We start from the raw sequence: 14,389 nt of genomic DNA on the forward strand, positions 1-14,389 counted from the left end.
ACTTGATCCTGAAAAAATGTCCCGCATATTTGTTAACACCCTGTATAGGGAAGTAGTATTATAAGGGAACATTTTAGAGTCCTAATTGTCTAGAAAAGTTTTAAGATCGTTAAGTAAAACATGAGAATTCGATTTTTATTTAAAGTTATTGGTTTTTAATGAATATATAAAGATGTGTTTAATTACTTAATGACAATGTACTAACACGTTCGTATAAAAAGCATTAAAGTTATACCAGTATTTGATCCAGTCTACTTTTTAATTCTGGATGTGTCTTTACATAACATAAACAGCGATCAACTCTTCTAGCCATTGTAATACATTTTAGTGTTGATATGTAATGAATTTATTTCAATGACGATATACCATATGTGATGCTATAGTTGAAAAAGAAAATTGTTGATACCAAAGGTCACTTCTTTACATTATTTATAAGATGTATGGAAAGACAAGAAATTTAGTAAAATTAAAGAAACATTTTTAAAAAATGTCAAATTTGATCATACAAATAAAACAATTCATATACTAATGATCATATCCATATAAGGCATGTGTAAAAAATAATTGCAGTTTTGATCTACGTACGTCATTTTTTTCAAATTTAATATACATATATATACATATAAACATGTAATTTGGAAGTATATTTAAAATTCATCCTGTTTTAGTAATCTGAAGTGATCAACATTTTCTGTTTTCAGTGTAATAAAAATGAAATCGAGAACTTTCAAGACTACACTGATGATACGATTACTTTAATTAAAAAATACTTTTCTCGCTTACCTATAAAACTGTTGACAACTTTTAAGAATTCTCTTACCAAAATACCATTGAAGAATTTGTTAATAATCGATACCTTACTTTATTCGCTACTTCCCAATATTACAACAATAATACCAACAACAGTTTTGTTATTATGTTTACTGTGTTTTGGTATATTCTGTTTCCATTTCTGCACATAGATTGTGCTGGAAATACTAAAATCAATTATATACGATACTTCTTATTACCACTTTTATGTTAAATGTCCCATATATAAAATAGGTTTCATTAAATAAAACAGTGTTTTCAAATCCCTTAAATTATATTTCGTCTGATAAATTCATGATAGATCGAAGTGGTGCTTTCACATCCAATTCAGTATTGAATATGTACAAAACACTATGATGACATTACATGCAATTAGACTGAGGCAGCAAGTTGCTCCTTAACGTTAACGTTGACTAAATTGTCATTAACTACATACTTATGAAATTATTTAAGTGATTCAAATGTTATATTTACATTCATTAGTGGCCTAAATCAGAGTTTTTTAGGATATTTTCAGAAACTCTGAATTACGAACAATGAAGCATATCACTTAGTACAGCAAATCGTGGTGGCAACGAATGTATACAAAACTACATGAACACGGATCACGCATTAATGCAATACTGTTCTGAGAAGATAACCTCCGAGGGTTATCCATTAGGGTGAATGCAGAGCCTCTATGAACATTTTTCTCAAAAGCCATCTTTTGAGAATACTATAGCATGTGTCCGTTATCTCCCATCATTTCACTAGGTGATATAGTAAATTCGTAATTCAGAGCTTCCATAGTTGACCTTGAACAACACTGATCTAAATAAAACCAAATCAGTAATGAAACAGATTACATTTATCATGAACAATAAATACTCAGAGGATAGAAACATAAATTCAACAAAAATGTATACACCAGAACACACAAATGTGCTACTATATACATGATATACAATTATGTGTTTATTAAAATTGTGATAATAACACAAAAAGTAAAGAAAAATTTCTTACCCGAACTTGTTATGTATATAATTAGATCTCTTTTATGCAATTGAATTTATAAGTTTAATCAAAATAGGATTATTGAAAAAAGGAAAAATATACACCCTTAAAATACGGAATTAGTTAAAAATGTATATTAAAGTTTTTATAGTTTCTTAAAATTCTGATGAGTGGGAGCAATTATGCGTTGAGAATAGTTATAATATAATACTTTGCACTTTTTATCCTACTCTTCATCTAACGTTTCTTGTTAACTTGTAACGTGGAGCTGGTCAAAGTACTACTAATACGAAGTACTACTCAAACATTTCTAATCATAGTAGCTTTGACATCAAAATTCACGTCGCCTCTAGGTTCGAAGAACAATGTAACAATTCCATTTATTAAGTAGTTAAGTTTGGGCAACATTGTAATACTTGATGTAAGTATTTATTATTGAACAAGAGTACTAAACCATTGTCCTGAAAAAGAATCCACCCCTTTTCAATGAAGTACGTGGACAATAAAGGTTCATCATTATTAAAAAGATCGGCAAACGCGATAAATATCTACCATCATTGGAAATTAGTATACAGATTAACCAGGGCATAGACAATGGCATTCGTGTAGCTACAGTATTACAGAACGACGACTCTTCTATACATTTTATATTTTGTTTCATTTGCTCATAACATATTTTCTTATGCTTTCATCAAATTTGCAAATATAGTAGTTGCCTACCTTGCTATACAGTAAGACCCCGCTTAACACTGCACCGCATAACACTGTTTCAGTATTAGGCGGTAGTATTTGGTAGTTTTTTTCAATTTGTACAAAATGATTTAAATTTTGATGGAAGTTTAAAGACAAGACGAAGTGTCATTGATGCGAGGTATTGCTATCGACAAGTGCTTATTTGACTTTATCACAAAAAAAAAAATATATCAAATGAGAAAGAACCTTCATCGTCATAAACATGACATCTTTACTAGAACTTTTTTTGACTTTCATCAATTTTCTTATGAATAAAAATGGATATTAGCAATAAATAAGTGTACAATTGATGCAATAAAAAACAATTTAACAATTAATGTTACAAAATAAAACAAAAAAAGAACTGATAAATTTTCTTATTCTTTGTCTGTTTCACTTATCCCCGTTATTTACGTGTTAAGGGTGCGCAGGGGTCAGAACAGAACTCCGAATTGACTTCAGCGACAGTCACGGAAAAAGTAGGAAACTCCAGAACAAGGACAGAGAGGGCGATACAACAATTGTAGGAGAGACGAGGACAGGACGATTAGGCTAGCATGATTTTTTTCAAAGGCTTGATGTTGGAAAAGTATATGTAAACAAAACAAAAACATACTTTTATTGTTTATAAAGTTTTAAGGCCGAAATTGCAAAATCAGGGCTTGGAGTCGCATCCGCCAAAGTGTAACGAATATATTAAAACCAGAATTATTAGAAAATTTTGCTTCTTTGCTTCAATATCATTGAAAAAAATCATGCTAGCCTAATCGCCCTGTCCCCGTCTCTCCTCCAATTGTTGTATCGCCCTCTCTGTCCTTGTCCCGGAGTTTCCTACTTTTTCCGCGACTGTCGCTGAAGTCAATTCGGAGTTCTGTTCTGACTCCTGCGCACCCTTAAGATAACCTCGTTTAACGCTGTTTCGTTTAGCACTGGATCTTATTGGAACGCATCCCCCGCGTTAAACGAGGTCTTACTGTATTTATATATAAGTTTGATTTAGAACAGTGGAGTCTCAGCTAAGCTTTGACTCTATGTCCTAATTGACAGACGCGCAGCGACAAAATCGCTCGTAGCCGAGCCGCGGCAAGAGTGAAGGCAGGCTCACGGTTCCGTGTAGGTTATATTCGCACTAACTTCTTAAGAGGTTCTTGTCAATTAGATTTAATGCAGTTCTTTCTTTCTTCCCTTCTCTCCTTCTTCTATCCTTGTTCGATCGTCCCCATTCTTGCTGTAGCTCTGCTACGAGCGATTTTATCGCCGTACGACTGTCAGTTAGGACAAACCGTGAGAACTCCGAATAACTATAAATTTACCACTCTAGCTCTAGATAATTGATTTTTTAGACTTTAGATAATTGATTGTTCAAAATTAATTCTTGAATCAAAAACGTTTATGTACGCTAGTCTTTCAAGGGGAGAACGCGGGCTTGGGGTCACCGATTTGAATTAACATTTAACACAGTATAGTGCTCTACTAGGAGAGTATTTGAACAAAACGACAAGGCGCACTACTCAGGCGTTTTCGAGAAAAAAATAATTAAAAAAGTATGACGCCGCTTTGCTGCTTACATTCGATTCTGTTAGAAGGGTTTACAAGATGCCAGCGTAGCCGAGGCAGCTACGGTCGCGAATACCACGCTTAAAGCTTGAGTTCGATTCTCGTTTGGTTTGAATTCTTTTTTCTTTTTTTTTTAACATGACCACAAATATTTACTCCTGTACTCCTCAAGCTTGAAGCGTGGTATTCGCGACTTCTAACGGAACCGAATATAAGCAGCAAAGTGGCGTCATACTTTTTTAATTATTTTTTTCTCGAAAACGCCTGAGTAGTGCGCCTGGCCGCTTTGCTCAAATACTCTCCTAGTAGAGTACTATACTGTGTTAAATGTTAATTCAAATCGGTGACCCCAAGCCCGCGCCCTCCCCTTGTTAGATACTTAAATCAAAACTTCATTCTATCCATACGTTTATTTTAAAAATTGTTATACGATGTAGTATGTCATAGCAAATAATTACAAAACTAGCATTTATAATTATGTTTGAAGATCTCGAATTCTTTCCTCGAATGGTTGCATAAATTAAATAACAATTTTATATTCTTGACTTAACAAAAAATTAAATGCTTTCATTTTGTGACATTACACATTATATTTTACGACACAATTAAATGTATTATATTTTATAACATAAATTACACTTACACGGGGAGGGCACGAAGTGTGGGGTCACCGATTTCGATGCGGTTTGGTACAGACCTTCTTTATGAAAAAATATTTGTTTCGTGTTTCGGCGTTTTTTTCGATAAGCCCCCGTTTTCGAAAAAGTCGAGGTCAAAGGTCGCGGTGTTGGGTCTGTTTTGGAACAAGGGATATCGATAGATCTTCAAAAAGCAATGAATTTTTACTTACATATTTAGGGGTCGCGAATTAATATTTTTCGAGATTTTAAAGATTTTATGTGTAAAACATAAAAAAATGTGCAAAAAATAAAATTATTTTTCTTTGACTATATTTGTAGCGGCTAGCGCGCACCGAAAATAACGGTTCACGTGCAAACAGCTAGAATGGTTTACGACAAGCAAACGACGAAGCTATTTTTAAGAAAGCCGTATTTTTCCGTTACTTACAGATGTTCGTTTCCTCGCGTCAATGAGCTACGGCCTCAATAGCATATTGCAAATGTCGTAAACCATGGGTCTTCCGAAGGGCTGCCAGGCAAAGTCAAGCAACCTTCAGCGGGTGACGATGCAAGGCCTGAGGCCCGGAGGAAATCCCGCTGCATTGCCAAATTTCCAACGGTGGTACTGCCCCTCATGCAGGTGCTTTCCGGACATGGTTGCTTTGGAGAGTACCTGCATAGGATGGGGCGCTGGCCAACTGCGTAGTGTCACCACTGCGGCGAAGACGTGGACACAGCGCGGCACACACTTGAGGAGTGCCCTGCGTGGGCAGTGCTGCGCCGTGCCCTCAGAGCTGCTGTGGGAGGGTGGGACGTCTCGCTCGCGGTCGTGGTCGACCACATGGTCGCGAGCGACAGGTCGTTGAAGGCAGTGGTCTCCTTCTGCGAGGAGGTTATCTCGAAGAAGGAGGCCGCCGCGCGAGCCCGGAAAAGGGACCCGGGCTCTGCGAGGAGAATTAGGGCGCGGGGACGCCCCTCGCGTCGGCGCCCGCCTCTGCGTGGACGGGCGACTGCTGTTGGCCGGGCGCGGGGGGCCTCCCCACAAGTGCCGCCAAGAGGGCAGCAGGCTGACGACGGGGACCTGGGTGTGAGCTGACCCTGGCCCCCGGAGGGGAGTTAAGCTCCCCTCGGGACGGGCCGGCGCCTCATGGAGGTTTACATCTGTGGGTATTGGTCGGTCCCCCCGGGAGTCCCTCGGGGAACGTTGGTAGGGTGGGGCGGGGCGTGGTGTGGCGGATCACGGCTCCGACGAACCTCCCTTACCGCGTGCGGTGCCCTCTTGCGCTGTCCGATGCGGGACCTTCGGGTTATAGTAGCTTGCTGGTCGGTTGGCGCGCGATCTCCAAACTAGAGGGGTACTGAGGGGACAGGGGATCACTCAGTTCTCTAGAAAAAGGGACGTTCGGTTCGCCTAAACTTCCCCCTTTTTTCGAGCAGTCACACTGCATAGGCGTATTCTGATACCTGAATAGTGACCTAGCTCCGTCGTTCGTGCGGGCGTCCGGTGTTCGAGGGTTAACTTTACGCCAATGATTACGCGGTAACGTTTGCCTAGGCCAATACCGAAGATCCGTGCGGGTAGAGGTGTCGACCTTCCACGCGCCAACTCAGCAGCAAGCGACTATACCTGCTCCGGACGCGACACGAGGGCGCCGGGAGCCGTGGGTGGACCGACCGGGGGCTCGGGAAGCCCATTACGGCGACTCCAGGGATGGGGACACCGGGCGGGTCCCTTCGCTCGGGGTCTTATAGCGTAGGGATTGGGGGAGGCAACTTCCTCCCCCGGGACTCATGTAAGCTGGGAAGTGTCCTGTTGAGTATTCGCGTGAACCAGGCACTTCCCATGCAGCTTAGGCGGGTGTGGAGTTTTAGCGGATAGCCATCGGGAACGGACGCGTCTTCGGCGCTCCCGTCCCGAATGGTAGTCCCGCATAGCCTTCGTTTTCCCCCCGGGAAACCAAGGTATGCGTAACACATCCCCCCCCCCCAAAATGATGGTACTCCCCCACCTCAGCACACCCCCTTCCCGGGGAGACGCGCTAAGGGCGCAAGGAAGAGGTAATAGTGTGTAAGGAAATTTGAAGGACGATCAGTCTTCAACGAGTCGTCCTGTTGATTTGACGAGTGGTCAAGTTCGACCGATAGAGTCCGAATAAACAGTTACTGCAAAATAGAATCCTCGCTTTTCCTTCACCCTCACGCCCTACAGATTATTAAGACTTGTTTTGAATTGGTCAGAGGTGTTGATAAGCAAATGTGAACAATGCCTTTGGAACAATGTTTGTGGATTTCTGATTTTGAAAGCCAGTTCGTAACAAAATCGAATAATGTGCTTGAATGCCATTTATTGCTTTAGTGTACCCGTACAGTAAGGTGCTTATTCGTTCACGATTTGTGTGGGAGTTCGGCGCGAAATACGCTCGCCATTGTTTTACAAAAAAAAAGAAAACTGGAACCGATACAACGAGTGCTGTAATTGGACAGCGATCACGCGTCAGATTTTTTTTCTTATAACGAGCATGCCGATTGGGCTTACAACAATCACGAGACAAGGAGCTATCTTTTGTTTACGATTTCTGTAAAAAGTAAGTGGAATTAATTTTAGTCTGCAGTTGTCTTTCAACAGGATAAATGCTTCTTTAAAAAAAAATTAGTATTTTTTTTATAATGGATCTGAAATTTCGTTAGCAATTTAGCAACCCTATAACACTAGTACTTAACACTACTTTATACCCGTTTTATAAAGTTTTAATAATATATGTCAAAAGAATAATCTGCACTAGTTAACATTTTATTTTGAAGTTTCCTTTATTTAACTTAAAAACTAATTTTTTCAAAAAGGCTAAAACGGTCTCTTCTCAGCTTGGCTTAAAAAATTCATTAGTTAGGCTATTTTAAGATAGTGAAAGAAATTCCTGCCCCAATCTGCCCCCTTTTTAGAACCGAATGATTTCTTATTTCTAGACATCGCGCAAGTCACAAATCGGGACAGTTTCGATAAGTAGCGAACCATTCCACCTAACGCTCGGCAAAGCGAAATCATTAGAATAACGATTGATTATTTTCAAATAGAGAGCATTTATGAAGAAGAGAAACCCAAAATTGATGATGCGTGTAGGCTCTGGTGTATCGAAACGAACCGGAAGTGCGAGAAAGCCAACAGAACGTTGAACTGATTCTTAGAGCAGAATCGCTATTGGCTAAATTAGCCTTATCCTTTGTATCCTCCAATAACCAACGATCGGTTCCTATAAGGCGTGGGAGACCACAAAAGGATTTTGGAGAATGATCGTTTAAAACAAAAAAAGAAGAGTCGAACATCTTGCGAAGACTTACAACGTGGATGAGGTTGCTTTTGCTGCATCGCAAGCTTCAGCTGCAACGACCACGATTACAAAGAAATATTTAACGCCAATGGAAGCGTTGGCCTTGTACAGTGACCTTGATTTGTCGGAAAGGAAGTATAATATTCTAAAAAATGTTGTTGACGACATTCACGATAAATGCTTTCCTTCCTTATACAGAATCAAAAAAGCAAGGAACAATTTATGTCTCAGAATATAAAAGTTTCTGAAATAGGTGCTTCATTCGACATCAATAAAACTGCAAGACCTTTTAAATAAGACTGTTGATAGCATTTCTAATTTGATCCAAATAAGTGAACATGTAAAAGCTAAATTGGTTTGTAAATGGAGATTTTATGGCAGTGGCGGACAGAGCGTTTACAAAGAAAAATTTAGCAGCGTACAAAATATAGACGAATATATCTTTTTAAGTGCTTTTGTTCCGATAAAATCTAAAGACGCAGTAGCGTCTCGACCCCAAGTACGTGAAAAATTATCCGCCACCCTGTATACTGTACTGGCGCTGACGCTACTACGTATCTTTACTCGTAAACCGGCGATTCCAACCTAACCTGAAACTTCTTTCATTAATATCTCATCACGCCTGCAATATTTTCTAAATTTAAAGACATTTTTCTTATGTAAATCGCATATAAGCTTTCTAATAAAACCAAAATCAATAAAATCAGTCCACGTACAACTGAGATATCGTAATATCATGTCATGAATCTGCCAGAAACGATATTTCTCGTATGATTTTCCCGTCGTCAACCCTTAGCCAATAGAAGCTAAGCAAAAGCCGAGTGTCGTTCGTCGACTCTCGGAATCATTCGATCCGGCATAACTCGTCGGCCATCGAGCGTCGAGAGTCGAAACAGATGTCATCATTCATGCCTGCCAAGTGTCAAAATATTTTACACTATTGCATTATTAAATATATTTATGAAGGAAGGTTTTGATTTTCTTTTGTCGAGACAAGCGGCGTGCGCGCGTCTGCGATTTTTTTTTGCGAGTAGTCGGACAGAACAGGCGTACATGGCATGTGTCTTCAGCTTTCTTTTATACTTTTTTCAATTTCATATTTTTAATTGTATTATATTAACCAATTTCTCATGTGTCTAATTTATTCGCCACCCTCGATCATCTCAAATCCTACATTTATATCAGCAAAATGTTTTCAATTTAGACTTTTTATGTAGGGTTTAATAACAAATTGCACCCAATGTTGTAAAGTGTTGATCAATCTTGATTACAAGGTAAGTTGTCAAAATCTGAATTGCCAGATACCTTTATTCATACAGAAAACTGTTTTTAATATAGATTCATACCACCAAAGTGTTTTGAATTTAGACTTTTTATGCAGAGCTTATAGAAACAAAGAGAACCACAGGCTTGGAGGTTGTTCGTTAACAAATTGCAGCAACTGTCGTAAAATGTTTATCCATTTTCAATACAAGGTAAGTTGTCAAAATCTGAATTGTCAGGCCCCTTTATTAACCGACTTCGAAAAGTAGGAGGTTACTCAATTCGACATGTATATATATATATTTTTTTTTTCCATACAGAATACATCTATACCATTAAAGTGTTTTTAATTTAGACTTTTTATGTAAAGGTTATAGAAATGGAGTCATTTTCTCATTTCATCATTAACATTAAAATTTCTTGCAGCAAAAAAAAATATTGCAGGTATATATAATTATTTATAAATTAAACGAATAAATGTTTATAATTAATAAATTATATGAAATACATATATTAGCTTTTGTTATCCCCTCTCTCTTTATTTTACTCTATTCAATTAAAAAAAAATAATAATAATTTAGACTTCTTATGTAGAGTTTACAAAAATTTCAATTTTATTTTTATAAATTTAAAATAGATTCTATATAATAAATGATTTGTAAAAAGAAGTTTGATCCAATAACAAACTTCAAAAAAGTAAAAAAATTACGCCAGTACATGAAAAAGTGGAGGACGAAAAGCAGTAATCTCAAAAAAGTAGAATATCTCCATAAAAAACTACAAAAAAGTAGAAAAATATGTGAAATCGAAATATGCTGCCAGTACATGGAGGTGCTTTCCAACACAGTGCAATGGCGACACTGTGTAACACAATGTAAAATTCGATGCTTTCCAACTATACGCAGCTAAAATGCTGTGTCCAACAGTGCTGACGTTCAGACCCTAATGACAACTCATGCAAAGTGACTGGTCCGCACTTTGGCGGTAAAATGAGAAAGCTAAATAGCGTATCAACCATAAACTGAGACTGTTTAGAAATTTTCCTAGATGTCCGCGGTCTCGAAGTCAAATGCTTGGCGTGGCCAGGCATTGTGAAGGTTTTGATGAATGAGAATGATTTTGAAACGTTAAATAATGAAAGTGTACTCATATTGTCAGAGTTTTAAACTGACAAATTATCTGAAAGCTTGTGAGAGGAAAGGTATCTGCGTCAATGAATGTCCTTAGAAATATTTTAAAACACAATAAAATGAAAATGTACTCATATTGTCAAAGTTTTAAATTGACAAATTATGTGAAAGTCTGCGAGAGAAAAAGTATGGGTATTGATGATCTGTGAATGCTTTAAAATGCAGTAAAAATTCATTGCTTTTTGAAGATCTATCGATACACCTTTGTCCAAAACAGATCCAACGCTGTGACCTTTGACCTCGATTTTTTCGAAAACGAAGCCTATCGAAAAAAACCCGGAACACGGAACAAATATTTTTCGATAAGGAAGGTCTGTATGAAAGCGCATCAAAATCGGTGACCCACACTTCGTGGCCTCCCCTTGTTGGATTAAAAAAAATTTGTCCATACATTTGTTTAAATTAACGCTTCTATTATGTTCATAAAGACACAGGTGACAGAAGTGAGAGAATTTTACACGATCCAAATAAAATTTGGTCACTTTGTTCACTTTTATCACAAATGGTATATTGTTTAAAGAGTAACATTTCTCGGTGGGGTTTAAGAAAATGGAGTACTTTCCGATCGAGCTGATTTTTTTATCGTAGATATCCCTTGACTTGGCGATTACAACGTTACCCCCTCCCCCCTCCCCCCCGAGGGGTCATAAACTGAAATGGTTTAAAAAGTGGTTTTTTGTAACCGTCTTTGTGAGTACGTCATTTCCATCTGTTTTTTTTTACATGGAGGAACATCATAACACCAGGCCCGAAATCGGCTGTCTGAATTCGTTTGGCGTAGTTTTTGGTAGGAGCAGCAATATTGAATACCGTTAATGTTGATATTGTCTACACAGACCTACTGTCTGAGTAGGAATGGGGTAGTTTTTGGTGAGGACGGCGATATGCACGGAGGTTAAGGGGCTTGGAACATCAAAAAATGAAAGAAATCACTTTTTTTTTTAAATTTAAGCGATTCTGAACAATTTTACGCAAAGAAAATTGAATTTGGAGCACAAGATGTGGTAAACAAAATTTTTTGACAATTTTTTCACAAAATTTCTTTTTTTCTCACAAAAAAAGTTCGACGACACGAACTTAGTAAAAAGAACGCAATAAAACTGTAAAAAATATAAGGAAATACAACTGACAACTTTCTCGAAGAGAAAACAACGACAGCCAATTTTGCGGAAGAACGGGACGCGGTTACAATGGTCACAGCCATAGGGTACTGTTTTCTAGGGTAAAGAAGACAGTAAATTTCCGAAAAAGCAGTGTTTTAATCGATTTTTATAAAATTAAATACGATTTGATAACATATCTATCGATAATCCGAACGGGAAATAAAAATTTTTAGTTTTTTGCGTCTCCTGAAGACCTAGGTTTTTGATACAAAGATACACTTTTCTCAGAAACGGTTACGCTGATAGTTTAGTCTAATTTACACCGAGGATTTTTTTGAAATCCCAAATGGTTGATTGTTTAAAAATGTGTAAAGTTGGAAAAAAATGTATAGATTTGCACGACGATAACTTTTTTTGGAATCAAAATATTGGAAACACCCTCGGTGTAAATTAGGCCGAACTATCAAAAAACACGTGTACAAAATTTGGATCATATCGGCCTAACCGTTTCTGAGACAAGTGTACCTTTGTATCAAACCTAGGTCTTCAGGAGACGCAAAAAACTAAAAATTTCTATTTCCCGTTCGGATTATCGATAGATATGTTATCAAATCGTATTTAATTTTATAAAAATCGATTAAAACACTGCTTTTTCGGAAATTTACTGTCTTCTTTACCCTAGAAAACAGTACCCTATGGCTGTGACCAAGGTAACCCCGCGTCTCCGTTCTTCCGCAAATTTGACTGTCGTTGTTTTCTCTTCGAGAAAGTTGTCAATTGTATTTCCTTATATTTTTTACAGTTTTATTGCGTTCTTTTTACTAAGTTCGTGTCGTCGAACTTTTTTTACCACTTCTAGTGCTCCAAATTCAATTTTCTTTGCGTAGAATTGTTCGGAATCGCTTAAATTTTAATAAAAAAAAATTTTTTTTTAAAGTGACTTTCTTTTACTTTTGATGTTTCAAGCTCCTTAAGCGTCAAGGGCGAGTTAAAGGTCAAGATGACCTTCATTGTAATCACCAGGTCAAGGTCTACCTATGATATAATATCAGCTCAATCGGAGAGTACCCTATATTCTTAAACTCAATCCATTTCTCAGATATTTATTTTGACCAATGTTATGCCAATGATTTTAAAGTTTAGAGCTTCAGATATAATGACCTCAGCACTATAAACATATGTATTTATACATTATAAATATTAAAAAGTAGAAAAAGCGATAAGTATGTTCTCCATAAAATTAGATATTAGAAATTATACGGGTCTAAAGACAAGATTCGATCATATAGACATTAACACAATAGAAGAGTTAAATTAAATATATAGTTGTTTATATTCTAATTCAATAATAAAATGATAGGTTTACCTGTAGATTATGGTATGCTCCACTGTTCTCTGGTGGAGTTGGTTTGCATTTACCACAGCAGAAGTTGCAACAAATACAGCAACAACAGCAACAATAACATGCAGTTATCAGACCACAGAATAGAATGAGTGCCTATAAAAAATTCTATTATTAACAAATGTAACATCATTAAATAACTTATTCTATTTCATTCCTTCCTTTATACAATAAAATAATTCCAATAGGAACTAGGTTTCTAAATTTGACACATTCACTGAAGGAGAGTTGATGTAGGACAAGTAAATATCATACTGCAATAAATATATTAAAATGGCAGTTACGCATTTCAAAAAAATAAATGACATAGGTTTAATTCAGATTTTGTAGTAAATCTAAAATAAAAATGAACATTTTAAATGCCGCATATTCAAGTATTTATAAGCTAATTATTTTCAAGTAACTTTGAAATTTTTTTTGTAAAAAAAAAAAGGGAATATTTTTCTTTCAAATAAAAGGAATGAAATTGAAAATTAAAAAATGGAAATTTGTTTATATAAAAATATAGAAATGAATGAAACATTACCCTGCCCCAACCGGAGGTAACAACAAAGTAGGCATTAACATTTTCTTCGCCAAATTGCTCAGCAACATACAATCCAAGAGATCCATAATTATCATATATATTACGTTTTGTCAAATCTGTTAATATAGTATGTGCTCTATTTATTTCCTTAAACTGAAACATAATACCATTGAATTAGATTATGCACATGAAACATTGTTAAAATGGGTTTATTATCTACATTTATTTATCTGCATCATTGGGTTTGCTGAAATTGATTGCAATCAGTTAAATTCCATCAGAATAATATTAACAAATAAAATTCTTAAATAAAATCTTTCTAGTAAAAGTATGTGTAGCATACCAAAATCTATTTTTGCTTTCAAGTTTGTTTTATAAACTTTTTATTTAAAAAAATTTATCTTGGATTTTCTTTAGTTACATTAACTGCTTAATTTCATCCAAGTACATTTTAAATGTTTTAATAATATTGTTTTCGATTAATATTTCAATTTTCAAGAAACATCTCGATCAACTTTGCAATTCATGTAAATCTTAAACTTATTTTGTATCATATCTCATCTAATCTAAAGTACCTTTTACTCTGATTCATGTGAATAATATATAGTGTGATTTGTCGTTAGTTGTCCTCAAAAGCGTGCCATTTATCGCGCCTTTAATACTGTGTTTGTACATATGATAATGTTTCTACCGAAACATAAGTTTACAGTTTGCATATTAGAGTCTGCCATAAATACATTTGTGGATTTATTGTATGTGATCTTAACTGGATAGGTAAGAAAATTTTCGGTAAGAAAAGTATGTATGGAAGCTTATATGTACTTAGTTAGCCTCCTCTTGCAATAGAATGTTGAAAGTGGTATCCTC

At 36.3% G+C, this 14,389-nt stretch overlaps 1 protein-coding gene across 8 annotated transcripts in view; it reads right to left on the reverse strand.

Annotated features, from left to right (window-relative positions):
- The window catches only part of LOC128875534 (dnaJ homolog subfamily C member 5), a 132,792-nt gene that overhangs the window by 114,929 nt on the left and 3,474 nt on the right, over positions 1-14,389 (reverse strand). For 6 of the 8 annotated variants that reach the window (XM_054121178.1, XM_054121176.1, XM_054121177.1 and 3 more), the window contains exons 3-4: positions 13,523-13,675; positions 12,961-13,092 (exon numbers count right to left, since the gene is read on the reverse strand). In XM_054121178.1, the coding sequence (XP_053977153.1) occupies positions 12,961-13,092; positions 13,523-13,675 (285 nt within the window). Of the gene's footprint in view, positions 1-552; positions 978-1,007; positions 2,265-12,960; positions 13,093-13,522; positions 13,676-14,389 lie in introns of those variants that run through there. The other 2 variants (XM_054121181.1, XM_054121179.1) reach the window with 2 other exon arrangements.

The sequence above is a fragment of the Hylaeus volcanicus genome, chromosome 4 (genome assembly GCF_026283585.1).
Source record: "Hylaeus volcanicus isolate JK05 chromosome 4, UHH_iyHylVolc1.0_haploid, whole genome shotgun sequence".
Lineage (NCBI taxonomy): Eukaryota > Metazoa > Arthropoda > Insecta > Hymenoptera > Colletidae > Hylaeus > Hylaeus volcanicus.